General features: G+C 39.3%; 1 protein-coding gene and 1 pseudogene across 3 annotated transcripts in view; both read right to left on the bottom strand.

Annotated features, from left to right (window-relative positions):
• Window positions 1–27,697, bottom strand: part of NUP98 (nucleoporin 98 and 96 precursor) — an 85,254-nt gene extending 57,557 nt beyond the window's left edge. Inside the window, exons 1-10 of one of the 2 annotated variants that reach the window (XM_080911234.1) lie at window positions 27,577–27,697; window positions 14,100–14,203; window positions 13,397–13,498; window positions 13,106–13,282; window positions 10,770–10,909; window positions 7,571–7,678; window positions 6,780–6,960; window positions 6,018–6,181; window positions 4,465–4,602; window positions 1,309–1,447 (exon numbers count right to left, since the gene is read on the bottom strand). In XM_080911234.1, coding sequence (XP_080767360.1) covers window positions 1,309–1,447; window positions 4,465–4,602; window positions 6,018–6,181; window positions 6,780–6,960; window positions 7,571–7,678; window positions 10,770–10,909; window positions 13,106–13,282; window positions 13,397–13,498; window positions 14,100–14,175 — 1,225 coding nt within the window. In that variant the 5' untranslated portion in view covers window positions 14,176–14,203; window positions 27,577–27,697. The remainder of the gene's footprint in view (window positions 1–1,308; window positions 1,448–4,464; window positions 4,603–6,017; window positions 6,182–6,779; window positions 6,961–7,570; window positions 7,679–10,769; window positions 10,910–13,105; window positions 13,283–13,396; window positions 13,499–14,099; window positions 14,204–27,576) is intronic. The other variant, XM_080911235.1, reaches the window with a different exon arrangement.
• LOC308417900 (phospholipid hydroperoxide glutathione peroxidase GPX4-like) lies at window positions 7,985–8,492 on the bottom strand (annotated as a pseudogene). Its single transcript has one exon. The product of its transcript is annotated as a phospholipid hydroperoxide glutathione peroxidase GPX4-like (transcript).
• Window positions 27,698–27,943: the final 246 nt, after the last annotated feature.

The raw sequence follows: 27,943 nt of genomic DNA, 5'->3' as shown, positions 1-27,943 counted from the left end.
ACATAGCCAAGACTATTATACAGAGATCCAGTCTCCAAAAATCAAAAAGAAAAAAGGTTAAAAACAGTGATGATGATCTTTTTAAAAACAGGGAAGAGATGCAGGGAAACACTAATATGTTTTTATTTTCTTTGGTTTTAGAGTCAAGAAACAAGCACAGAAGCCATACCAACCCTGCCCACCAACACAAAGCTTTTCATCCAAAAGGAATTATGAATGGAACTATAGTAAATACTAGCAATGAGTAAACAACCTGAGTAAAATGAATTAGACATGTAACAAAGTCTTCCATGTCTTATTTGAATAGTTCATATTTTATGCATGTTCTGATGCATGCTTAAAAGTCTCTTTAGTAGATTATAATACCATATAAAACCCACTGAAAGGGTAGGAATTTGTCTCAGTAGGAGAGGGCTTGCCCAAAACACAAGACCCTGTGCTCTATCTCAACATGGCAAATAAAAACTAAAAGACACAAAAGCTCTCTGAAGAAAGTTCTAACTACATGACAATAATGGCATTTTGCACATATCTTCTCAGAAAAACTAAGCATTTCCTAATGAGAACTCTGGCAAAGAAAATGTTCAATAAACATTTCAACCCTTGCGACTAAAATAAACTTTGCATCTCTTATACAATGTTGAATGTCTGAAAACTAATCATGTATGAATGAAGATAAAACACAATGCTTCTTTTAAACTGGTTTAAGTATTTCTAACACATGTAAAAAAAAAAGTCTCTTTTTTTCTCTTTAAAAATTTTCTCAATCTTATCTCTATTTTGATTTTTTTTTAAAGAAATAAGCACTCAAATTTAAGAATAATTTTGTTGTTGCTCTTTTTGAGACAGTCTCATTCTGTAGGCCAAGATGGCCTAGACTAGAAATCATGGCTCCTGCTTCAGCAGCTACAGGCATTAGCTACTACACTCAAAACTACCAGAATAATCCAATGCAATAAAACTTTGACTTCAGAAAGAATCTCCTTGTAACACTGCACCCTCATGTTTGAAACCTACCTGAAGAGAATGGGTCAGCTCACACAAAGGAAGTTCACATATGCTTTTGCAGTTACTGGTGAGGTAATCCAAAGAAAACAAAAACCAATTTGTCTATACTAAATATCTCATATCATGTACCATTACTTAAAAAAAAAACAAAAAAACAAAAAAACTTTCCTTCTGGTATGTAGCATCAGGCTACAGCTTACCTGAGAATTTTTAAACATTTCCAATCATATGAATCAGGAGAATGATGTGTGGTATAGTCAGTGTAACTTTAAGAGAGTCAAACCTGCATTTTATATGTACCAAAATTGGAAGTGTTTGTATTGGTTCCTAAAGTCAGGGTTGGTTTGTTACCGAAGAGCCCGCCACTGGTTGTACCAAATGAAGGAGCACTGGTTGTGCTGGTTCCAAAAGCTGTAAGCTTGTTATTGCCAAACAGGGTCTAAAAAAACAAAAAAAAAAAAAAAAAAGAAAAAAAAAGAAATACAGGAAAATTAGGATACTATAAAGATACAACAGGCTTTGTTGCATGATGAAATGGCTCAGTGGTTGAGAGCACTGACTGCTCTTTCAGAGGACCCAAGTTCAATTCCCATCAACCTTATGACAGCTCACAATTGTTTGTACCTCCAAGATGTGACAGCCTCTGTAGATATACAAGTAGACAAAACACCAATGTACAGAAAACAAAGTATAAAAAAAACTACCACCAACAACAGCAAGAAAAAAATAAAGAGCAAGTAACTGTGACTATAATTCCAGCTCCAGGGGGATCTGATAACTCTTCAGACACCTGTACTCATGAGCATACACATTAATAAAATTGAACATTAAAAAAATAATAGGATTTAGACAGATGGCTCAGCAGTTAAGAGCACTAATAGCTCTTCCAAGTTTAGTTCCCATACTAGGTGTTCACAACTCCCTGTAACTCCAGTTCCAGAAGACCCAACCCTTCTGGCCTCTGAGGGTACCTCATTCATACTAACTTACGTATAAGCAGACACACATGACATAAGTAATAAGGGAGAGTGCATGCAAGTATCAAATGTGTAATTTTTAGGAAAATACAGATGAACATAGACAAGCATTAGATGTAACAATATGAGCAAGATTACAAGCACAATGCTATTAACACAGAAAATTAATATCTCAGCAAACAGGATTTCAGTAAATCAAAGAAAAAATACCAAGGCGACCATTAGTCAAGGGTGGTAAAATAGGCCACAATTCCATATGTGAAAAACTACCAAGAGAAGACCAGCTGTCTATACTGAAGACAAGAGAGAGGGAAAAGTGCAGAGGAAGAAGGAAGGTAAAGAAAGAAAACATCATTGTTTGTAGCACCAAGAACTGAATCCAAGGCCAAGTTTATGCTATGCACTCTAATGCTGAGCTATATCCTCAGCCCCTTCCCCTCCCCATCTTTGAGCAGCGTTTTATATAGTTTAGGCTGGCCTTGACTTCTCTGTAGCCCAAGTTGGAATCAAACTTTTAATTTTGTTGCCTCAGATGTTTGACCAGCTCTTTTCAGTGGTGGTGATACCAGGGATCAAAACTGGGGCCTTGTTCATGCTAGCTACACATTTCTGCACCCAAGTCACACTGAAACTTTTGTCATCTTTTTTTCAAGTAGTATTATAGTATAAAATATAGCACAACCTTTTAGGTTAAATGCATTCCAAAACATTGGTTCTGTACTTAGACAACTTACTCAACAAGGTGAATAACTGAGACGCACCTTCCACAGCAAGAGATTCCCAGTGATTTCTTGATCAATACCAGAAGCACTTAATTTCCAAATACTATACCAGTTTATCTTCCAAAACACAATAAGAAAACTAGGAGTTAAAAATCTATCTGATTTGTGCTACACATGTTAGTGCAGGCCTTCAATCTTAGCACTATGCAAGTAGAGGTAGGTTAATGTTGAGTTTGAGGCCACCCTGGTCTATATACCAAGGTTCATGCCTGCCAAGGCTACATAATAAAATCCCATCTTTAAAAAAAAAGAAAGAAGGAAGGGAGGGAGGAAGGAAGGAAGGAAGGAAGGAAGGAAGGAAGGAAGGAAGGAAGGAGACCTGATTTAAATAATCTAAATTAAGACTACAGGGCTGGAGAGATTGCTCAGTGGTTAAGAGGTCCTAAGTTCAATTCCCAGAAACCACGTGGTGGCTCACAACCATCTGTAATAGGATCAGATGCCCTCTTCTGATGTGTCTAAAGAAAGCTACAGTGTACTCACATAAAGTAAAGAAATAAATCTTAAAAAAAAAAAGAAAAGAATCAATTAAGACTACACAATTTAAAATAACCAAATGAATTCTACAATATAAATCATCTTGGAAACTTTGGAGAGGTCTGAAGTGGCAAGAGGTACTAGCTATAAAACAAATGTACAAAAAGACTTTATGCTGCATATAATAAAAATAAGCACTGTTAATTCTCAATTTAAAATTTAGAACTTACATGACTATAACTATTTTATTGTCTTTCTTCTTTAAAAGATTTTTATTTAAATGTGTATGGATATTTTGCCTACATGTATATACCTAGTGCCTGAAGAAGCCAAAAGATGGTGTTGGGTCCCCTGAAACTGGAGTGAGACATTTCTAAGCTACTATGTGGGGCTAGGTCATTTGGAAGAACAGCCGATGCTCTTAACTCCTGAATGACCTTTCCAGCCCTTAGGAGCATGTTCAAACAGACGTAAACCACACTGTCACTGAGGTGAGACAATTTAGTGACTGAAAACAAACAAACAATGGGGCTGGGAATCCAGGTAGTTCAGTGCTTTTCTAGAATGCATGAAGCCCAGGTTTAGTCCCCAGCAGTTTATGAAACTGGGCATGATGGCAAATATTTGCAATACTAGCACCAGGGAAGTGAAAACATGAAGATTAGTAGCTTGGGGTAAACTACTAATTAGTAGTACATGCCTGAATCCCAGCACTAAGGAAGCAATCAGGAGGAGTTCAAGGTTATCCTTGGCTACACAAAAGTTCCAGTCAGCCTGGAGAGAAGCTGGCAAGATGGCTCTGGGTAAACATACCCAGCCTGATGATCTGAGTTTGATCTTTGTAATTCACAGAGCAGAAAAGACTGGACTCTTACAAATAAGTGGTTTCTGACTCCATGTGTGCAGTAGAGGCAGGCATACATATGCAAAAATTAATTAAAAAAAAAAATTACACACACACACACACACACACACACACACACACACACACACACACGAATAGAAAGAGGAACAACAACAACAAAAAAAAAAAAAACCCCCAAATATATAGATATTAAATTCTTGGAAAATAGTTAACTATTTTTTATATATATATATAAAATATATATATATATATATATATATATATATATATATATATATATATATATATATATATATATATATATTTCTTTAATAGATTTAAGAACTTCGAAGTACAGTCAACTGTGAATACCTACCGAACCAACTGCACCAAATCCAGTATTGGGTTGCCCAAAGAGACCTGTTCCTGTCCCAAATGCTGTCCCAGTGCTGGTGTTTGTAGCTGTCCCAAAAAGACCTCCTGGCTGTGAGGCTTGGGTTACTCCAAATAGGCCCTGAAAAGTGTAATCTAGATTAAAAGGCAGTTCATAATAGTTTTCTTTAATGTCTTAGACTGGCTTTCAAAAAGCTACCACTGTTTATTAAAGCATGTGTGATAAATACAAAATTCTTAAAAGATTTTTTTGCAAAAACCTGTAAAAGCAAGAATATTTCCCAAAATAGCATATAACTAAGAGCTATTAAAACTGTAAACTTATTCCCTATAACCAAAGTCCCTGTTTCCAAAACAGTGAGATTCAAGTGCTGAGCATGTATTAAAACTTTCAATGAATTCATGTGCTCTAAGGTGTTCCAGTATAATATAAGCTATGTAATAAGACTTGCTATCAAAACAACGAACAACAAAAGAAGTCACCTCATGTTCTTCTAACTAAACACGTCACGCGCAAGGCTGAAGCAAGAGAAGCAGAAGTTTTAGGTCAGCCTGCACTACCGAATAATCCCCGGGTCATAAACACAACAATTAAAATACAATCATGAGTTTTACAGTTCTAGGTATTTGATCTATTGAGTAAACCTTGGTTATCAGTAAGAGATTTAACCTCATTTTTATTTATTTATTTATTTATTTTTTTGCAGATGGACAATAGTTGTGGTACTCATGCTGGAAAATCAGTTGTTTATAATTGTGAGGATTCGTGTCTTTATTCTCAGTTTTACTCATATGCTTCACCTAATTTCAGATTAATTTCATGCAGCCCAGAATGGCCTTGAACCAGATATATAGTCAATATTATCCTTGAACTCTTGATCCTCCTCCCAACTGCCAAGATTACAGTCTATCCAGTTCCATATTTCTGTCCCTATAATGCCAGTAACCACTCTCTTTACCTTCAATATTCATTTCAACAATCTCATCCACATACCTGTATTATGATCATGCAAACATGCTCCATTCTATTTCCCTCCCATTCCTTCTGGATCAGAACATCAATATCACAAGGCATATAGCTTCAAGATAGCCACCAGAAGCCTACTAAATCAGCTCTTAGTGAAAGAAAACTAAGCTCATAAAAGATAAATGACATACTCAACAAAAATATTAATGTACTCATTGGATTGAGACAAAATCCAGGTCATTACTGAAAGATGTTTCCTTCCCTATACTGAATAACCTCCATTCTAAAGAAATGCTATGAAGACAGCAATTACTAAATTTTAAGTGAGTACATTGTAGCTATAGTCAGACACACAAGAAGAGGGCACCAAATCCCATTACAGATGGTTGTGAGCTGCCATGTGGTTGCTGGGAACTGAACTCAGGACCTCTGGAAGAGCAGTCAGAGCTCTTAACCACTGAGCCATCTCTCCAGCCTGAGACAGCACTTGTAAATTAAATATGACTACTAGTCCCATTATTTAGTTTCACAAATAAGACCTGAAGTTGATCAAGGGCCTGTTTCCTTACCATAGTATTGGTGCTTGGTTGTCCAAGAGTGCTGGTATTACCAAATGAAAAGCCAGTATTGGGAGTGGTTGTAACCTGGCTAAATGGTTTGCCGAAGAGACTGGGAGTCTGTTGATTCTGCTGGCCAAAGAGACCACCTGGATTTGTTCCAAATCCAGTTGTGCCTTTCAGAAAAGTAAACACAAACAAAAACAAATAAAAAAACCAAAGAAACTCTCAAATGAGCCAATAATTCAACTATCATCTGAGCTTCTTCTACTGCTAAATTATTGTATAGTCATTCTTTGATAACCTTTTTTTTTTTGTCTTCAGCTGGCTCTACGTTAAAATGTTCTTTTTTACTAGACCTCAACTCAAGAATTCCCTTTGTGAATTCAACTTTTCTTCTATTTCATAAGAAAAAATGTTCAGGCTGAAGAGATGACTCAGTATCACATTCTGAAATGAAAGGACTCCTTAGCTACTTATACTTCCAACTGTCTCTTCCTATTCATAAATATCCCAATTATTTTTCTCCACAGCTCTTGTAACAAAATGAGTCATGATTTACTTCTATTTGACTTTTTTTCCTTTTTTTTCTTTCTTTCCTTTTTTTCTTTTTTGGTTTCTCTGCATAGCCAGCCTTGAACTCACTTTGTAGTTCAGACTGGCCTAAACCTCAGAGATAGATGCCTCCTCTGCCTGCTGAGTGATGGGAATAAAGGCAAGAGCCACCAATCCTCAATTTGACTATTCTTCTTTATGGTACAATAAAGTGCTTACTAGTTCCAAAGGCAGTTTTGTTCTGACCATATGAAAAGCCTGAATTAGTGGTGGAGGAGCTGAAGAGTCCCGTTGCACTGGAAGTCGCTGGAGAAGACCCAAATAAGCCAGCTGTGGTACCTGCTCCCACTTGGTTCTGTGGGCCTTTCCGGTTAGCCTGATAATCCTCCAAACGAAGTTCCTGAAGGTAAGAACATTACCAAAATTACCATGGCAAAAAAAATATATATATAACTTAGAAGAGACCTACATAAGAATCTGTTACAGAGTACTATAATTGATATATTAAGTACAAAGTAAGTGTCCATCTCTATAAAATTAAGAGATTGGCAAAACATGGACAGTCAAGATGGCAGTTAATTTTGGAGGGAAAAAACTATGATGAGGGGAGAGAACAAGGAGGGTATCTGGAATGTTAGATGTGCTTTGTTTCTTGTTTTTTTCCTATGCTGTCACTTGGTATGTATCCCTTTAGTTAGTGAAAATTTTATTAAGCCATATATTTAGGATTTTGCACAAATTTACTAAAAGATCATGTATGCACACAATGTATTGTTACAAATGTAAATATCTAACCAGAATAGAATACCAGACAAAAAAAGATGCATGTAGCATACCTGAATATATGTGGAGAATATTATACCAGTCTAAAATAAAGATATATCACATAATACATAAAGATAATAATATATAATCTTGAAAAACATCTTTACTAATGTCAGAACCAATGTGAACCACTTAATCTTTAAAATAAAGTATTAAGCTGATTTTTTGTCCTTTATTTTACTGACCTCTAACGATTTACTTTCATATTCTTTCATGGCAGTAATACACTGATGCTTGGTACTGATGTTAGTGCTAACTCCAGCTTTGACCATAGTATCTGTACCAGTGGGAGGCTGCAAAGAAAGACAAAGGCATATTTCAAATTCCAATTTTTAAGTCTACTCTCACAGACACAATTCTTCAACCACTAAACTTTTTCTTTCTTTCTTCACATGTCTACATTTTATTCCTACAAGCCAAGGTGAAGCTCCAGCCTGGGGCCACAGGTCTCTGGACCTTCCTCCTACGGGGATACACACCAGGTCCTCAGGACTGCCCACCAGCAGGCTGTTTTTCAGGTGGACTGTCTTGAGTGCCAGGGTGGAAAGCTCTAGGTGTCACAGAGCAGGGGGCTCAGCATAGAGCACACACTTGTAGGTCTAGAGATAGCACAGCAGGTCCTTCTCTATTACCTGGGGCTCCTCCACAGGACCATAGCCCTTTACCACACAGCCTTCTTATCAATGAGAAACTTGGTAAAGTTCTATTTGATGGCATTTCCCAGCACGCCCTTGCCCTTGGGCTGAACTCTCATCCATTTCCACAGTGGGTGGGCATCGTCCCCATTTACGATCTTGCTGTACATGTCAAGCTTGACACTGTAGCTGGCTTCAAACTCCTTGATTTCTTCATTACTTCCTAGCTCCTGCCTCCTGAACTGGTTGAAGGGAAAGGCCAGGATTTGTAAAACACTCAGTATATCGGGCATTCAGATCGACTAGCTGAAATGTAGTTTACCTAGGTTTTGCCTCATTGCCAGGCCATGTTGGCGATGATGCACATGAAACCCCTGTACTTATCCAGGCAAAACATGAGCCTGTCAATGCCCTTGGCTGAAAATTCATGCATGGAGTGCACACAGCACCAATCATCACAAGATGCACACATGGTGCCTGCCAGGCCTGGTGCAGCCAAGAACCCTGCACAGCAGTACTAGCTTCAGTCACCACTAAACTTTACAGCTCAATGGTTAGTGCCTGACTAACATTTGCAAAGGCCTGAGTTAAATCCCCATGCTCCCCACCTACTCAAAAAACATCATTCAGGAGGTCATTTAGTGCCCACACCTACAATCCCAGTACTCTAGAGGCAGCCCTGAATACAAGACCAACCTGTCTGAGCTACACAAACTGAAAGATACAGCTAGGCACAATGGAAAACACATATATAATCCCAATTATTTTAGAAGCTGAAACAAGATCATTTGAGACAAGGAATTCAAGAGCAGCCTGGGCAACACAGTAAGAACCTCATGGTAAAACCAAATTGTTATCAAGGATACTTGATTAAAATATATGACATTTCTGATCTCTCCCCTATAACATGGCTATCCAAATAAGTTTCTTTTGTTTTTGAAACAGGGTTTTTCTGTATAATCCTGGCTGGCTATCCTGAAACTCACTCTGTAGACTGGGCTGACCTTCAACTTGGAGATCTGCCCACTTCTGCTCCCCAAGTGATGGGAATAAAGTTGTATACCACTACTACCTGGCAAGATTTTATTCTCGAATAATAGAGACTATTGAGACAATTGTCCCATTTAGCTCCACGAAGAAGCCTTATTTTCAGTTCCATATTTATTTCTATAAACAGATGACTATTCCAATGCTGCCTTAGAACAGAAATCCTAGCACTTAAAATCCAAAGCAAGACCACTCTAGAGTTCAAGGCCAGTCTGAGTTATGTAGCTAGTATGGACAGCCTGAATTACACAGCAAGACCCCACCTCAGAAATTCTGCTTTATATGGGCTATCCAAATCAAAACTGAACACAAATTTAACTGGAGTAAGAATAATCTTAATACACATCAAAACGAGATGTTTCATGCTGGAGACACAGCTCAGTGGTAAGGTGCACACATACCATGCTTGAGACTATGGCTAAATCCCCACAATGGCAACAGAAAAGAAAAACTAGATTTATGTTTCACATTCCTATGTACTATAAAATCGTAAAAACTATTCTATTTGCACGGGGATCAGAGGACAACTAACTTGCAGTTCTCTCCTCTGTCATATGGGTCCCAAAGACCAAACTCAGCTGTTAGGTGAAGACATTGAGTGCTTTCACCCACTGAGCCACTTCACCAGCCCTATAAAACCATTACTACTTTTTGTTTGTTTCCTGTTTTTTGGAGCCCTGGTTGTTCTGAACACACAGAGATCAGCCTGCCTCTGTCTCCTGAGTGCTGGGACTAAAGGCCTGTCACCACTCTGTGACATTAGTACTGTTTTAAAAACTATTTTCTCCCCAGGATAAGGGTGGAAGAGGACTAGCGATGGCTCAGCAGTTAAGAACACCCACTGACTGCTATTCCAGAGTCCTGAGTTCAATTCCCAGCACCCACATGGTCCTTCACAATTTACCGTAACTCTTAATTGCAGACGATGATGTCTCTTCTGGTTTGCTGGGCATTGCATACACAAGGTGTATGTACATACATGCAGGTCAAACACCCATATACATAAAATTAAAAGACAAAGAAGAAACAACAACAAACCCTTATTTTTTGAGACAAGGTCTTACTACACAACCCCGACAGGCCTAGAATTTGACATCCATGCTGGTCTCAAATTCTCAGAGCTACTCCTGACTCTGCCTCCCATGTGCTGGGATTTTAAAGTCATCTGCCATACCCAACCTAAAACTGTTCTTAATATATTTTCCCAAAGAGCCAAACTAGGGATTGGAGAGATAGTTCAAGTTAAGAGTACTACTAGCTGCTCTTGAGGCAATTTTCATCACAGAATACACACAGAATAGTCTGTATTGCCCACTAGTGATTGCATGGGGAACCTGCCCAAATCATGCAGCTCCAAGCCACATCAGTGTTTTGTGCACAATATGCTAGGTGGTAAGGTCAGAATAGTGCCTCTACTGTGTCAGGTCTTGAGGGCTATTATACCAGCACCAGATGGTGTGTCACAACCATCTGTTACTGCAATTCCAATAGATCATGACACCCTCTTTTGAGTATTGGAATTCTGAGTATTGAAATGCACATGATACATATTCACACGTAACAAATATTCATACACATAAAATAATCTTATTTTTTAAAAGCAAAAATGTGGTATGTATTACTAGAGATAGGAGCAATCTGATCATTCATTCTACAAAGAAATACACAAATGGGGAAAGGTATGCTGGAAGAAAATACATACGTTAAATTTGATGGTAGTTCCTGTAGGTGCTGCTGTAAAACTACTTGGCCCAAAGAGGGAACCAGATGTGCTACCAAAAGGATTAGAGGCGGTATTTGTAGTTCCAAAGAGTCCTCCACTGCTAGTACTGGTTCCGAAATCTGTAAGTTAGGAAAATGAGAATTAAATAGCAAACAACCCAATGTTAACCCACCTTGAAAGCAAGGCAGAGCTGGGTAACACAGTAGTACTTTCACATGTCAAATAATCTTCATTTCTCCTGAGTAAACAGATTTAAGCTATATTTCATGACACATGCTTCCAGGCTACAACTTTTAAAGGTAACAAATCTAAATCCATTGGTTAGCTAAATGTGTAGGCAGTTTTTAGATATTACAGACAAAACTAAAAAGAAACATTTTGTTTCACTGTGTATTTTATCTCATTTCTCCTTACTAAGAATGAATGAATGCCGAATGAAACTGTCTTTCTGAAAACGTATCATGACATGATAGCATAGTATGCTTTTATTTAAATATTTAATATACCCATACATTACCAATGTATATGTAAAGTAGTCCTATTGGAGTAATCAAACATAGATAGGTTAACCTAAAATATGACCAACTCAGAGGGCATTGTTGGCTATTTTACAGAAACTAACTGAAAAGCAGGATTATAATCCAAATACTTGGGAGGCTAAGTAGAAAGAGCTGCATTCGGTTCAATACTAGCGTGGGCTAACTACATAGCAAGTTTCAGGCTTGCTGAGGCTACAGACACTGTCTCAAAAACTCAAGAATAAACTATTACTATAGAAATAGTAGACCCGGGCTAGAGAGATGGCTCAGCGATTAAGAGCACTGACTGCTCTTCCAGAGGTCCTGAATTCAATTCCCAGCAACTACATGGTGGCTTACAACCATCTGTAATGGGATCCAATGTCCTCTACTGGTGTTTGAAGCTACAGAGCACTGATATAAATAAAATAAATACATCTTAAGAAAAAAAAATAGTAGCCCCTAGCCAGGCATAGTGGCACACACTTATCTCAGTAGAGAGGCAGGAACAGGCAGATAGATCTTTGTTAAGTTTGAGGCTAGCCTGTTCTATGCAGTGAGTTCCAGAACAGCCAGTTCTACAAAATAAAACCCTTAACAAAGTTATAGCTAGATATGCTAATAACTTCTCCTTAAGAAGAAGAGACAGGAGGATCAGAAGTTCAGGGTTATTCAGAACCACTCTGTCTCAAAAAAAGGGAAGATGCGATATCATCATATAAAAGCAAGCACTAATGACTGTCAGATGTAGTGGCACACATGAATCCCAGCAATAAGGAGGCAGAGGCAGACAGATGCTGAGATGAGTTTGAGGCCTGGAAAGAAAAAGAAAAAGAAAAGCAGGGCAAGGAAGTCAGAGAAATAAAGAATTCTTATTTTTTAAAATGATTTATTTTTATTTATGTACATTGGTATTTTGTCTGCATGTATGTCTGTATGTATGATGATATTGGATCCCCTGGAACTAGAATTACAAACAGTTGTGAACTGCCACGTGGAGGCCGGGAACTGAACCGGGATCCTCTGGAAGAGCATCCAGTGTTCTTTCTCCAGCCCCAATACTGCGTTTCTTAAGATATAAGAAGTTATACATATTGTGCCAGAAACAAGAAAAACCCTGCATGCCAATATTTAATGTTAAGTTATAACCATTATAAGCATTAATTTATCATTAGCAAATTACCACTAAGAGTAAGCCTGGACTACAAGAGACTCAGACACACCCCCCCAAAAAAAAAAAACATTCCTACAGCAGTTTTGCCTTTCAAAAATATGTTGGTTGCTTAGCCACTGGGATATACTGTGCTCTTGTCACATAAACATCAACACCTCCTAGGGCTACCTTAAGGTATTATACAGAGAAATACCCTTTGGCTACATATAGATTTACCAAGTTAACATCATCTGCTATGAGCAAAAAATGGAGGAGTAATTAAACAGTAATTCTCATTCCTGTTGCTCTAATCTCTTTGCTGTAAATGGTGAGACACAGGCTAGGAGGCCGTTCTAGATCAGACATATTTCTGTCTTTTTGTGTGTGTGTACTTTTTGGTGACAGTCTTTCTCTGTATTGCCCTGGATGTCCTGTGCTCTATTTTACTGCCCTCGTTTCTAGTCTACTAAACACAATACACTTTCAGCTTCTCCTACTTCCTGGTTTTGACCACTTGGTGGGAAAGGAGATAAATGAACATAGAGCAAAGAGGAGAGACACATTCAACAAACAAATCAAATATTTGTTTTAATACTAATAAACTATTTAATATGTAGTACAAGCCCAAATAGTGCCCTACTTACTTCCAAAGCCAGTTGGTTTATTTTGTGCAAATGCATTGTTCTGGGATGAGAAAAGACTGGTCCCTGTACTTGCAGTTCCAAACAAACTATTTGATGTCCCTGTTGACGTGCCAAACCCAAAACCAGTGCTTGTGGAGGTTGCTGGCTGGCTAAATGAACTGGTACCAAATAATCCTCCTGAAGAGATGGAAGGAAAGAAAACAAGTTTATGTAGACAAACTGTAGTCACTAAATGAAATTCTAGGCCAGCCTCATATAAACCAGCTATATATTCCACACAAAATCCCTTACCTGGTTTGGTCTGTGAATTTCCAAATAAGCCTCCAGTATTGTTGCTAGAGCCAAATGCAGATGTTCCAAATGCTCCTCCACTTGTAGTACCAAAGCTAGTATCTGAAACAGCAAAATTCAGGGTCAATAATAACTGGAAAGTTGGGGGTTCTTTGTTTTGAACATTTCTTAACATCCTGCATTAAGTAAGACCACTGATACAATTTGAAACCTTTCTCAAATTTCCATCTAAATTCTTATGGGATAGAGCAATCAAGCCAAGACATTACTCACTGTCTCCTCAGGAATATAAATTTTAAAAAAAGTCAGCCCAGTGGTAGAGTATTACTTAGCACAGGCATTGAGTTTGATCTCTAGGTCTGGAAAAAGTGGAGTAGAGGAACCCCAAGCCCAGGGAATGATGCTGTCCACAGTGGGTGGAACCCCCATCTCCCAGTCAGTTAGGATGGTCACAATGATTCTTCAGATATTCTTAGATCCAATTCTCAATTGTGTCAAGTTAACAGTTAAAATGAACCACGGCAGTAGCTCATGCCTGAAATTCCATCACTAGGAAAACTGAGGCAGGAAGACTGGAAATCAGAGGCCAGTTTGAGCTACAGTTGAGCCAGCTACAGTAATGCCAGTTCTTAAAACAACCCAATCAACAAAGGTCATTCACATTCAGACATTTTCCCCTATTTCATTCTTTTCCATAACTTACTTTGTCCAAATGTTGATGCCGTACCGAAGCCTCCTGTACCACCCCCAAAGGGGGTTCCAAATGATTTATTAAACATCTTCAAAATGTGCGTTTGCTTCAGAAAGCTGTAAAAGAGAAATTTTTCTTGAGATACCACAGAAAGTAATTTGTTTCAAGAAATCTACCATTACAAATATTAGCTAGGCCCACAGAAATGGAAGCATGATCCTCCTATTCAGTATCCTCAAACCTTGAATGATGAATTAAACACTATAAAATGTTCATTAATCTGCATGCTTCCTAAAATGACTAGTACTGTATGTAGTGTGCTATCAATTTCTGATCCAGCAACAACCATCCCCTCAAAATGTTTTCATGTATGTACACTGAATTGTGGGGCAATTTAATTTTTATTATTTTTAGTGTGTTCATCTCTCCAAATGCCACAGCACATGAGAAGATAGGGGACATAAATGGGTTTTTTCCTTCTATTATGTGGATTCTGGGAATTGAACTCAATTTATCAGGCTCGGTAAAAAGATGACACTTGCCCAGCTTATTTAAAAATTTTACCTAATTTGTTTTAATACCACAATACAAATCAGTACAAATATTATGCATGAAACTGTGGGTGTGCTACCCAGATGTGAACACGGTAGCACACACCCAAAATCTTAGCACTCTGGAGGTGGGAGGCAAGGGGATCAGAAATTGAATGTCATCGTGGACATACACTTCAAAGCCAGTCTACGCTACCAAAGATCCGGTCTCTGAACAACAAAACAAACAGAAAACAAGACTTTAAGTCTATGAGGATAGATTTTAACAAAAATACACCTAGGAAATTATACAGCATATACATTAAAAATTACAACCATATTCTGTTACCCCAACTATCTGAAATAGTTCCCTAGCCAGGGCTGGAAAGACAGTTCAGCAGTTAAGCACATTTAATTTTTAGCCTTAAAGTTAGGGGATCTATATAATATATAGTTCACGTAATTATCATTTACTTTTCAATAATGAGATCTTTTTTAAGTTCCCTATCTTTAGCCAGATGTGGTGGCACACTGCCTATAACAGGAGGACTACCATGGCCATACAGAGAAGAAACCTTGCCTCACACACATACACATACACAAAAAGCCAAAAGATTTGAATAGATATGTTAGGAGGAGGAGTTTTTGAGCAGATATGTTAACAAGAAAATAAATGAATGATAAATTTTATTTATATACACACTACCACAATTTTTTTTTAAATTCTATTTCACGGCTGGAAGGATGGCTTGGCAATTAAAAGCACTGGCTGCTCTTCCAGAGGTCCTGCGTTCAATCCCCAGCACCCACATGGTGGCTCACAGCCAACTATTAACTATAGTCCCATGGGAACCAATGCTGCCTTCTGGTATGCAAATATACATGCAATCAAAACACCTATATACATAAATTATATAAATAAATCTGTTTTAAAAGTTTATTTCATGAGGTTAGAGAGATGGCTCAGTGGTTAAGAGCACTGACTGCTCTTCCAGAGGTCCTGAGTTCAATTCCCAGCTTACGACCATCTGTAATGGGATCTGATGCCCTCTTCTGGTTGAGTATGAAAAGAGTGACAGTGCACTCACATGAAAGAAAAAGGAAGAAAGAAAGGAAGAAAGAAAGGAAAAGAAAGAGGGGAGGAGAGATGGAGGGAGGAAGGGAGGAAGGAAAGGTAAAAAAATGTTTCATAACTAACAGTTTGGACACGTGAACAAGAATCATCTAGTTATCGTGTTGGTTTTGCCAGGCACCACCTTTTAAAAAAAACAAACAAGCAAACAAACCACTGTTTTTGGATACAGGGTTAGTTAGTGTTTGAAGTTTTATATGACTCTGTATAGAGTTTAGGTTTATATGTTAAGTGTTAAGAGATGTTTGATTATTGCCCTTTATCATTCTTATTGCTACTTTTGGCACATGCTAAGTCTGTGTGTGCAAACATACTCTGATCATAGTCATACCTCTTGCTCCCACTACTTAACCTAATTTCTTCCATCTCTACTGGTCCCCCTTTAATTCCACATATATCTATCTTTTTTCACTATGTAGCCCTGGCTGTCCTCCAGAGATCCTCCTGTCTCTCCCTCCTTGGTGCTGGGATTAAAGGTAGATACCACCACTGCGCATCTTGTCTTTTTCCTTCCTTAAAACAAAACAAAACAAAACAAAAACAAAAAACAGGTTTTCTCTGTATAGCCCTGGCTGTCCTGAAAAACTGGCCTCGACTTCTGCCTGCCTCTGCCTCACAATGTTGGGATTCAGTACCTTCTTATCCATCACCACACACAACAATCTTGTTTAAGTAACTCTGACAGCATGTGAGGGGCATGGTACTCTTTAAAAGGTGATAAGTAACACTTTTTCCTCTGTAAAACATACCCTTATGGGGCATTTTAGTTGTAATTAGTGCTTTGGGTACACTAGACTTTGGACGCCTTAAATTCTAGCTCCTAACCATCAACATTTTACTTCTAGTAATCATATCCTAACATAGAAACCTACCACTCCTTATACACACATTTCCGGAAAGGACCTTAAGTGGTAATGAAATGCCCTGGAAGACGCTGCTCTATGTACAGTGTACATTCACATCCATCGTGTCAACTACAATGAAGGGTATCGTTAGCTATCAGCACCTGTATCACCTCTAGTCTGCAGGTTAGAAAAGACCACTATTTCTACATAGGTCACAGACATAAGCAGAACTCAAGTTTAATCTACTTCCTAAGTTTTCAAACACTTTCAGCCAATTAAAGATAGGTAATAGGCAATAAGCAAAAATATATATAGTATATTAAAGAAATTCAACTGTCTCAAGCCCAAGAACAAGAAGAATAAGGGCAGCAAATACTTTTAACTTTTAGTCTATGAAGAAAGTTTCTCATTCGAAAAGCAACCTATCTTTCCTACTCTCCCCACCCCTTTTTGGAGACAGGGTCTCACTACGTGTCCCAGGCTGACTAAGATCTGCCTGCATCTGCCTCCCCATTGCTGGAATAAAAGGTGAAAATCAGCATGTCCACTCAACTTTCTCACTTCTGAGAAGAATGAACCTATCTTATTCTCATCTATCTTGCTGAGAAAGGTTTTTTTCTTTTAAATTATCACAATAAGGGCTAGGGATTTAGCTCAGGTGACAAGAGTGATTGCCTAACATGCATGACACCCTGGGTTTGATTCCCAGAACAGCATAAATGAGGAATGGCAGCACATGTCTGTAGGTTTAGGAGACCAAGTCATCCTCAGCTACACAGATCTTATCTCAAAACAAATCACAACAGACACAAAATTACACTGAAGCAAATCACGATCAAAGACAACCTCACAATCTGTCTTACTACAGAAACTGAAGTCTGACAAACTCGGTGAACTGGAGCTCACCTATAATCTCAGCACTAGAGGGGCAAAGGAAAGAGGAACAGGAATTCAGGTTCAACACTGGCCGACTACTTGGTGAACATGAGGCTAGCCTAGGCTGAGGGCCTAACACAACAGAAATTAGTGAATACATATAACTCTGCACTTCAAATCATTCATTTTCCTCACTCTGCTGTGTAATACCATTGACTCAATAGAAACTGTATACCTTTTATTCTTTTTTGTTGCTGCCAAACAAACCAATTCACTCTATACAACCCTGCTTCAGTATCTTCTATAACTAACTTCATTTAGTAATGGCGTCCTAGACATCCATAACACAATATAAATTCTTTGCACATATCTATCTTGACCTTTCCCACCCTGGATACCAACAGTAAACTATTCAGACTTTTGTACCAGCTGCTGTACTATAAGACAACCTTCAGCTGTCAGTACTTTTCAGAACTGCCTCTACTGAAGATTGCCTCATCCAAGGTCATACTTTCTTCCTTTGACAACTTAAATCTACGGCCAATGCTTGGACTCTTGACTCCAGCTCAGTGTAACTCTAAAGGGTAGGTAATTTTAAAAAAATTTTTGTGGGGCTGCAGAGATAGCGCAACGGCTAAGTGTGCTGACTGCTCTTCCAGATGTCCTGTGTTCAATTCCCAGCAACCACGTAGTGGCTCAATACCATTTACAATGGTATCCAATGCCTCTTTTGGTGTGTCTGAAGACAGCAACAGTGTACATATATATACACATATACAAAATAAATCTTTAAAAAAATTGTGGGATTGGTTGATGCTTTCATCAGGTTGGTTAACACATCACCATACTAGAAATATAGCTTAGTGGTAGAGTGCTTTTCCAGAGTATTAGTTCAATTCTCTTCGAGGAAGAAGAAAAAGCAATATAAGAATAAAGACAGCGTCAAACAGGCAATAGTCAGTGTTAATGTTTGCCTATTGTCTGTCAGGCCCAAGGTTCTATCCCATCACCATGTATATTCAAGTATCATTTCCTACTTTCTCACTTCTACAGGTGATGATACCAAGAAAGTTTTCTTATACCAACCAATGACTACATGGGGCTTCATAGACACTCCCAGCTTGCTGCTTTCTAATTCTAGTTCAACAAATGTTAATTTTTCCTTTCTACTTCACTGAATTCCTTTGAAACAAAGTCAGCAAAGAGCAAACACAGTATTTGTAGATGAATAGACTAGTAGTTACCTTCTACTTGACAAAGCACTTTTTTGTTCTCATTTAATCCCCACAACAGAGTAGAAAAGGGAGGAATCACTATTCATAGTTATTGAATTGATTAAAAGAAACTAGTTTTTTTTTTGGCTTTTTTTTTTTTTTTTTTTTTTTTTTTTGAGACAAGGTCTTACTCCAACCCAGGCTGACTCTTCCTGCAAAAGTACTGTGATTAAGTACCTTATAAGCACTGTGTGCTTTTTGTCCTGGATGAAATAAGAGACAGGAAAAGAGGCTAGATAGAATTGCAGAAAGAAGGAAGTACCTAGTTTTTTTTAAAGATTTATTTATTTATTATACATATAAGTATACTGTAGCTGTCGTCAGACATACCAGAAGAAGGCATCATTACAGATAGTTGTGAGCCACCGTGTGGTTGCTGGGATTTGAACTCAGGACCTCTGGAAGAGCAGTCAGTGCTCTTAACCACTGAGCCATGTCTCCAGCCCCAGGAAGTACTTAGTCTTAACTATAGCATTTCTAACACTAGCCTTAAACTCCTTATCCTACCTCTCCTTCTGATGAGCTAGGAATTCAAGCTTATTCACAACAAGCTCCAGTCAGCTATTGCTGCTTCACACCTTTAATTCCAGAACTGGGGAGGCAGACTCTTGAGTTTGAGGCCAGCCTGGTCCACAGAGAGTTCCAGTACAGCCAGGGCAACACAAAGAAACCTGGTCTCAAAAACAAACAAATCAAAGGTCTACCTGTCTCTACACTACCACCACCAACCACAACCCAGCAAAAATTTGTTTGTTTATTTATTCCTATGTGTTTGTGTAACGTGTGTGTGGATCCCCCCTCAAGAGACAAAAAAGGGAATAAGAGGGCTGGAGAGATGGCTTAGTGGCTAAGAGCACTGACTGCTCTTCCAGAGGTCCTGAGTTCAAATCCCAGCAACCACATGGTGGCTCACAACCATCTGTAATGGGATCTGATACCCTCTTCTGGTGTGTCTGAGGATAGCTACACTGTACTCATATATAACAAATAAATAAATCTTCAAAAAAAAAAAAAAAGAACTCAAGAGTTTAAAAAAAAAAAAGGGAATAAGAATGGTTTGGAGCTAGAATTACAAGTAGATGTGAGCCACCTGACATGACTGTTGGGAACAGAACAAGTACTCTGAGAGCATCAAGTCTAACTGAACTGGTAATGCAGATTCAGTGAGAAATCCTGTCTCAAATAAGGTGTAGAAATAAGGTGTTAGGCTAGGCATGGTGTCACATGCATATAATCTGCCCACTTAGGAGGCACAGGCTGGCAGGTTCTGCTTGGTCTACATAGACAGTTTCAGGTCAGCAAGGACAAATAGTGAGACTGTCTCAAATAAAGAAAGAAAAAAAAAGTTCCAGGAGTAGTGAGTGGTCCACACCTTTAATCCAAGCACGCAGGAGGCAGAGGCAGGAGGACCTCTGAGACCAACCTGATCTACATAAAAAGTTCCAAGATAGCCAGGCTACATAGAGACCATGTCTCAAAAAAAAAAAAAAAAAAAAAAAAAAAAACTAAATAAATGAAAAGGGGGAGGGTGTTAAAGGACTGATTAAGAAAAACCTCTGGCCTCTCTATGTACAGTGGGATAAACTGCTTGCTTCACAAATAGGCAGCCTGAATTCGGAGATCATCCGTCTCTGCCTCCTGAATGTAGGGATTAGAGCATATGACAGCACTGCCTGGCAATTTTAAGACTCTTTAGCTAATTAATAAAAAAGAAAGAAAAGGAAAGAAAAACAGACAAAAAAGCTGCTTTATGATATCAAGAGCAGGGGGTACAGTAAAACCCTCCACTAGTTCAACCCTCCCAAGCAGCTTTTTAATCAGTGTTAAATCACTGTCCAAGATTAATGTCTTCACAATGACCCAAACATCTGTGGGTTCAAACCTATTTTTCAGCTGATCCATAGAGCCCAAACTACTTTCATAATAAAACTACAATGACCAAGCCTGGTGTAATCAACCTCAACCTCTAGAGCGGTTAAGACAAGAAGATCACAGGTTCAACCTGGACTAGAGAGAGTTCAAGGCAAGGCTAAGAAATGTTAGACCCTAACTTAGAAAGTAAAAAGAGAGTTGGGTGGTATCGGTGGCACACACCTTTAATCCCAGCACTCAGGAGGCAGAGGCAGTCAGATCTCATTTGAATTCAAGGCCAGCCTGGTCAACAGAGCAAACCAGGTTAGCCAGGGCTACAGAGAAACTCTCGTCTTAGAAAACCAAAATAACAAAATAAAGAGTGGAAGGGGAGGGGAGGAAGGCAAGTGAGCATATGAGCACAGCGGAGTGTACACCACGAGTGATAAAGCACTTGCTAAGCACACTGTAATCCTAGTTCAATCCCTGATACAACAACAAAACCCCCCAAAAAATCCTAAAACATAAAAGCAGCAATCAAGGCAATGGCCCCAAACTGTATGATCTCTACTGCCAACCAGTATTTGAAGGAAACAAAAAAACAGAATTTTAGAAACTTGTCTAGGAACTTGTCAGATATCACCCTCTTTTTAAAATTTGTATTTAGTTTTATGTGTATGGGTGCTTAGCCTGCATATATGTTTATATATGTGTGTATCTGGTGCCCACAGAAAGATTATCAGATTTCTAGGTATATAGTTATAGTTGGTTATTACCATGGAGGTGCTGGGATTCAAAACCCAGTCCTCTGGATCTTAATCACAGAGCCATCTCTCCTGCAACCTTCCTTTAAAAAAAGACAAATTTAACATGTACACCTGTATGTAGGTCTGTGCACCACTTCTGTGCCTGGTTCAGGGCAATGCATTCCCTGACATCAAAGGTTGCAAGCCACTATGTGGGTGCTGGAAATTGAAGCCACGTCTTCTGGAAGAACAGCCAGGGCTCTTAACTACCAAACTATCTCTCCAGCCACCTTCCCCGACTTTTTAAAGATGGTTACATGAATGCCAGGCAGAGTTCCAAACAGGAAAAGGTGTCAAAGATGATCTTAAACTTCTGTGCTAGTTGTTTCTAGTGAACTGTACACAGTCTAGAATCACCTGCAACGAGGGAACTATCCAGACTAGGTTAGCCTGCATCCATGTCTGCAGGAAAATGTCTTCGTTGATGCAGGAGGGCTCAGCTTACTATAAACAGCGCATCCCTATGGAAGTGGGTGTGGGCTATATAAGAAAGAGAGCTGAGGGCTGGAGAGATAGCTGACTGTTCTTCCAGAGGTCCTGAGTTCAATTCCCAGCAACCACATGGTGGCTCACAACCATCTGTAATGAGATCTGGTGCCCTCTTCTGGTGTGTCTGAAGACAGTGACAGTGTATTTATATATAATAAATAAATCTTAAAAAAAAAAAAAGAGAGAGAGAGCAAGCTGAGCATAAGTCAGTAACAGCATATTTCCAAGGTTTCTGTTTCAGTTCCTGCCTTAAAATTCTCTCAGCAGTGCGCTGTAAACTGAAAGTGTGGCATTTTTTGGTCATGGTATTTATTACAGCAACAGGAAAGTAAGCCAAAACGTCCTACTTTCACCTCCTAAGTGCTAGGGTTAAAGGTCGTGTCACCAGGCCTATTTTATCTATCTAGTGTACACTAGGCAAACACTCCACTAAACTGCTAGCCCTTAGATTCCCAATTTGTTTTTAGACAGGGTCTCACTGTATCCCTGGCTGGCCCTGGAATCCATCTGTACCCCATCAAACCCCCTGGGACTGTCATCGAAGACCTGTGTCACACATCTCTGATCTAACTTAAGTGAGAAGACTGGCATAGATCAACAACCATTACTATATTGTTCATTAAAATCTGAGTTGTCATCATACATAATCTGGTGACCCAATAATTCCTAAATCAATGATGATGTTATTAAATTATGTATAAGATACAGTATGCAAGATGAATTTTGGTGTATCACAGGACATAAATGTAACGATACGGCTTCTGAATCTGTATTATAACAAACCTTTAACAAGGTTTGAGTGTAGTGACAATGGCGAATACAAATACCTGAAAGAGCTATTAAAAATATTCCTTTCCTGTTTAGCTAGTTATCTATAAAATGCTGGGTATTTTTCACAAACTTTAAGACACTTTGTCAACTGTTGCGACATAAAAGTTGACTAGTATATCCAATAATCTTTTATTAAGCCAGACTTCTCACTGAATTTTAAAATTATTATTGTATTTGTGTCTTATTTTTCTGACAGAGTGTTACTTTGTAGCTCTGGCTGGCCTTAAAATTACATATATGCTTGCCTCTGCCTCTAAGGTGCTGAATTTAAAGGTATAAGCTATCATGCCCCCACGTATTATAATAGCTACTTCTACTTTATTTTAAATGTTTAATTATGTATGTGTGTATGCACGTGAGTGCAGTGCCCATGATGGCCAGAAAGAGACGACTGGATCCCTTTTAGCTAGAGTTACAGGCACTTATGAGATGTCTGACATAGATGCTAGGAACTGTACTCAGGTCTTCTACAAAAGCACTAAATGCTTGTAACTGATGAGCTATCTCTCTAGCGCCACTCCCCCTACCCCTTCCCCTAGGGTCTCTCTGCATAGCCTTTAACTCCCTCTGTTGAGCAAGCTGGCCTCAAACTCAGAGACCTGCCTGCCTCAGCTTCCTGAGTGTTGAGATTAAAGGCAAAAGCCACCACTGCCTGGCTAATTTTAGACACAAATCAAACCCACAATTTAAAAAATGTTTATTATTATTGTATGATGATTGTATTACTCTATGTCCCAACAAGTACATGTGGAGGTCAAAGGCCAACTCCAGAGTTGTTCTCCTTTCCATGCTTACTTGGGTTTCTGGGATTGAATTCAGGTTCTGGGCTTATTATGGCAAACATTTTACCCGCTGAGCCATCTCACGGGCCCTGGAACACTTAGAAGTTTTAGAAGATCTACTGAGATTAGAAACCACCAAGTTTGAGAGGTACTATCTTATACAATCACTATCTGCTCACCTCCAGTTTCTCAATCTACCCTACTAATCTTCACCCTTACCTTAAACTTTCTATTAATTTTAAAGACCAGTTAGTTACACTTGGAGAAGCTGAAACTATGTAAATCCTCCTGCTTTCTGCTGCTTAAGTCAGTGGTTCTCCAACTTCCTAATGCTGTCACACACTATAATACAGTTCCTTATGTTATAGTGACCCCCAACCATAAAGTTATTTTTCTTGCTACTTCATTAACTATAATTTTGCTACTGTTATAAATCATAATGTAATTATTTTTGGAGACAGAGGTTGAGGAGTTAAGACCCACAGGTTAAGAACCACTGGCTAAATTTTGGGATTACGGGCATATGCCATTCACTATGCCTGATTCATAGGATGCTGGAGATTGAACTTTGAGCTTCATGAATGCTAGGCAATCAATCAACAACTAATCTACATCACTCAGCTCCATAAAGCTCTATTTTTAAAACTATAGCTGGGACACACCTTTAACTCCAGTACCTAGGCAGAGACAGGCACATCTCTGGGCTCAAGGCCAGCCTGAACAGCCAGAACTACTGAGGAACAGCCTTGAGAAGCAAAGAATCAAAGAAATAGAGCTAGGCATGGTGGCACTACACACGCCTGCACTTGCACTTTCAGTGGGTCTAGGTCAACCCAGTACAGTGAGACACCGTCTCAATAATTTCCAAACTAAAAGTTATTCCCCATGAAACTGAAGCGTTAACTCTTTAATACTACATGTAATTTTGAGTATCAATATTCTGTACAACAGCTCCATCACTGTATGTTTCTACACTATCAATTATCAGTAAAATAGAAAGGTTATAGTGTTACACAGCATTATATTTAATAGTTCTTTTACTCCTACCTCAAAAAACAAAGCTATTCCCTGATTTGTCTTATAACAGAGAAAAGTGATCTACCACAGAAATGAGAAGAGAACTGTGTCCCAAGTACAGTACTTGGCAAGTGTTTTCATGGAAAGCAGGGCATAGAGACACATACTATTGTTTATGAAAGGAAAAGGCAGAAAAATTAGGAGTTTAAAGTCAGCCTTAGGCTACACACCACGAATATTGTCTCCAAAAAACAAATATCCTTAAGACAATCTATGAACTGAACTGACTTTACAAGCAAAGTAAGGATATAGCTTTACTAAAATGTAAGTAGTTATTTCATTCAGGGATAATTTTGATAATCTCTTGACCTTGGTAGTTACAACCTGGGGAGGAATGGTTAATTGGTATCAAATGGGTAGAGGAGGAGAGCTGTTATGTATTCTACAACTCTTAAGAGATCCCCCAGGGCTGGAGAGATGGCTCAATGGTTAAGAGCACTAAAGTCCTGAGTTCAATTCCCAGCAACCACATGGTGGCTCACAAGTATCTGTAATGAGATCTGATGCACTCTCCCGGTGTGTCTAAAGACAGCGACAGTGTATTTATATACAAATAAATCTTAAAAAAAAAAAAAAAGAGAGAGAGATCCTCCAAATTAAAAAATTATCTCAATAATCTCAGCTGCTATAGGTAAGCTATCCTGCTGTGAGCATATACTGAATGCTTAAGTCAATTTCCAACACAGCACACCAAATTTTCATAAAATGCTTAATATTTGGCCTCTACTAAGATTTACATAATATATACATATGTATACATATAAATGTATATGGGGGGTGGGTCAAGAGGAAGTTTCTATGTGTAACAGCCCTGGCTCTCCTAAAGATGGATCTGTAGACCAGGCTGGCCTCAAACTCAGAGATCACCCTGTCTCTACCTCCTGAGTGCTGAGATTAAAGACAACTTCAGAATTTTACAAAGTCTCTTACTAGAAATTAATCAATATTACAATACTGATGTCCTAGACTATCACCACACAAGTAATATTTCCCCAAATGTGAATTTGGTGCCCTACAAGTGGATACAAACAAAACCAAACCAAGTATTTCAGAAGTACACAAATATCTAGTCTCTTTTCTGGAGTATTTTTCACTTTAACTTTTCCGTATTTATTAATTCACAAAATACAATTGAGGACCACCTATGAGCCACATTACCTAAATATAAAGAAAGGTATCTATGTTTTTTGGGGGTTTTTTGAGAAAGGGTCTCATTATGCAGTCTTAACTGGCCTGAAACTTTCGATACAGACCAGGCTGACTTCAGACTCCCAGACATCCACCCTTATCTTTGGAGCGCTGGGATTAAAGGTATTTCCAATACAGACAGAAAGAAAGAACAAACAACAACAAAACCCCATAATCTAATAAAAAGACAAATAGCCAAAAACATAAAATGTGTACTATAAGCAGAGATCAGGTAAGTGCTATGGAAGCTTACAAAAAAAAAAAAAAAAAAAAAAAAAAAAAAAAAAAAAAGCTTCCCAGGTGGTGATGCTCAAACTGAGAAAATGGCACAAAAACACCAGGTTATAACTTTTAAGGCTTCAGTTCTCTTCTGTGCTTTTTTGCATTTTTTGTTTCTAGGCCTTATGGTTTATATAAGCATCAAAGCTACAAGCTGATGGATATATTCAGACTAAACTGACAATGCCATCGAATCTTAAGTATCAGATTTAATTTTTATCAATGTATTTCCCAGTACTCCTAATATGTTCTCCCTCATTTTTTCGTCTGATTAAAATGAATTCAATTATTTCTTTTATCATGTGCATAAGTGCTTTTCCTGCGTTTTTGTGTATGCTCTAGTTCTCTGGCCTCAATTTCCAAAACTGGTGACATTACAAGCTTACACCACATCTATCTTATTCCCCACCCAACTTGGCTTTTTGAGGCAGGGTCTCTCTATACAGTCCTGGCTGTTCTGGAACTCAATATGTAGAGAAGGCTGACTTTGTAGTCACAGAAAGCCTCCTACCTTTGCCTCTCAAACACTGAGATCTTTAGGTGTGCATTACCAAGGTTAAAGTCTCTTTCACCATTTTTTAAAGTTTAGTTCTCAAAAGTCTATGTTAAGTCTGGATGTAATGGCAAACACCTTTAATCACATTACCTCAGCGGGTAACCAGGGTTTTAAGAGTTTTTGTCTCCAAAAAAAAAAAAAAAAAGTCCACATCAGGGTAGTACTAATCAAGTTATCTTACTATATATAAGCAAACATGGTAGCAGCTAAACTAAAACTGTTTTGAAAACTATGCCAAATGTCTGTGTCCTTCCCACTACCAAAGAGAACTGGCGATATTGGGAGACTGGAACATACAGGAAGGGTGGAATAGTATAAAAATTCTACTAGACGTGAGCCAAGACACCTGGGATTCCTGAATCCCGTCTCTTAATACTACCTCCCACCCGACTACAAAGCCTCTATACCTGACGCAGAGTGGGGATGAGTGACCATTTAAATGTTTATGGCTAGAGTGACTCGGAAATTCAGTCTTTCTCACCTAGGTTTACACGGAACAAAAAGAACCTTTCATTCCATTGACCAGACAATTATTAATGTCTTAAAAAGCTAACGCAGTTCTCACCCACTCAACCCGCTGGTTAACCCTAGACAAAACGCGTCCTGCAGAGTGGTCTAGGAAGTGATGGAGAGACCTCGCTGAAGTTCCCCAAGGCACCACCCTGCAAGGGCGAGCCTACCACGGGCTGCTCACCTCCACCCAGCGAATGAATGAGTAGCACCAGAGAGAACGAGGTTCACTCAGCGTGGGCTGCCACCCGACACCCCCAGGCCTACGCCCCATACAGTTGGATCCCCTCCCAGGGCCTCCCGAGCCAGGCCGCAGGGCCGTGGGCCCCGCCCCCTCACGCAGGCCCAAAGGAGCGCGCCCGGCACGAGACAGGTCGGCGGAGAGGGCCCGGGGCGTCCGGCGCAGATGCCGGTACAGAGGGGAAGATCTAACCGCCCAGCCCCGGCAGCGCTCCGGACTTACAGCGGTGCGTCTGGAGCTAGAGCCCAGGTCCGTCCGTCGCCCGCCGCTCACGCAGGGCAGCGCGCGGCCGTCAGGAAACCGTCACCGCCGCCACCGACTGCCGCTTCGGGCGCAGCGCGCAGAGGCTCGATTGCGTCACACGCCGTCTACCGTCAGAGGTCGGCCCCAGGCGCTCCGCCCTTGGCGGACGGGCATTGGCAGGCCGGTCCGCCACTCGAGGTCTATCCCGTTATTCATTGGGTGACGAACGTTTTGAAACCGAACGTGAAGGCGGTCTCTGATTAGGAGCGGCGGGGAAGAGGAGGGGCGTAAGGAATTGCGGGGAGAGGGGGGGAAAAAAAAAAGGAGGGACGATGGGGAGGGACGT

The sequence above is a fragment of the Micromys minutus genome (genome assembly GCF_963924665.1).
Source record: "Micromys minutus genome assembly, chromosome: 2".
Classification (NCBI taxonomy): Eukaryota; Metazoa; Chordata; class Mammalia; order Rodentia; family Muridae; genus Micromys; species Micromys minutus.
Note: the sequence above shows the minus strand (reverse complement) of the source record. Positions and strands in the feature narration are given on the sequence as shown.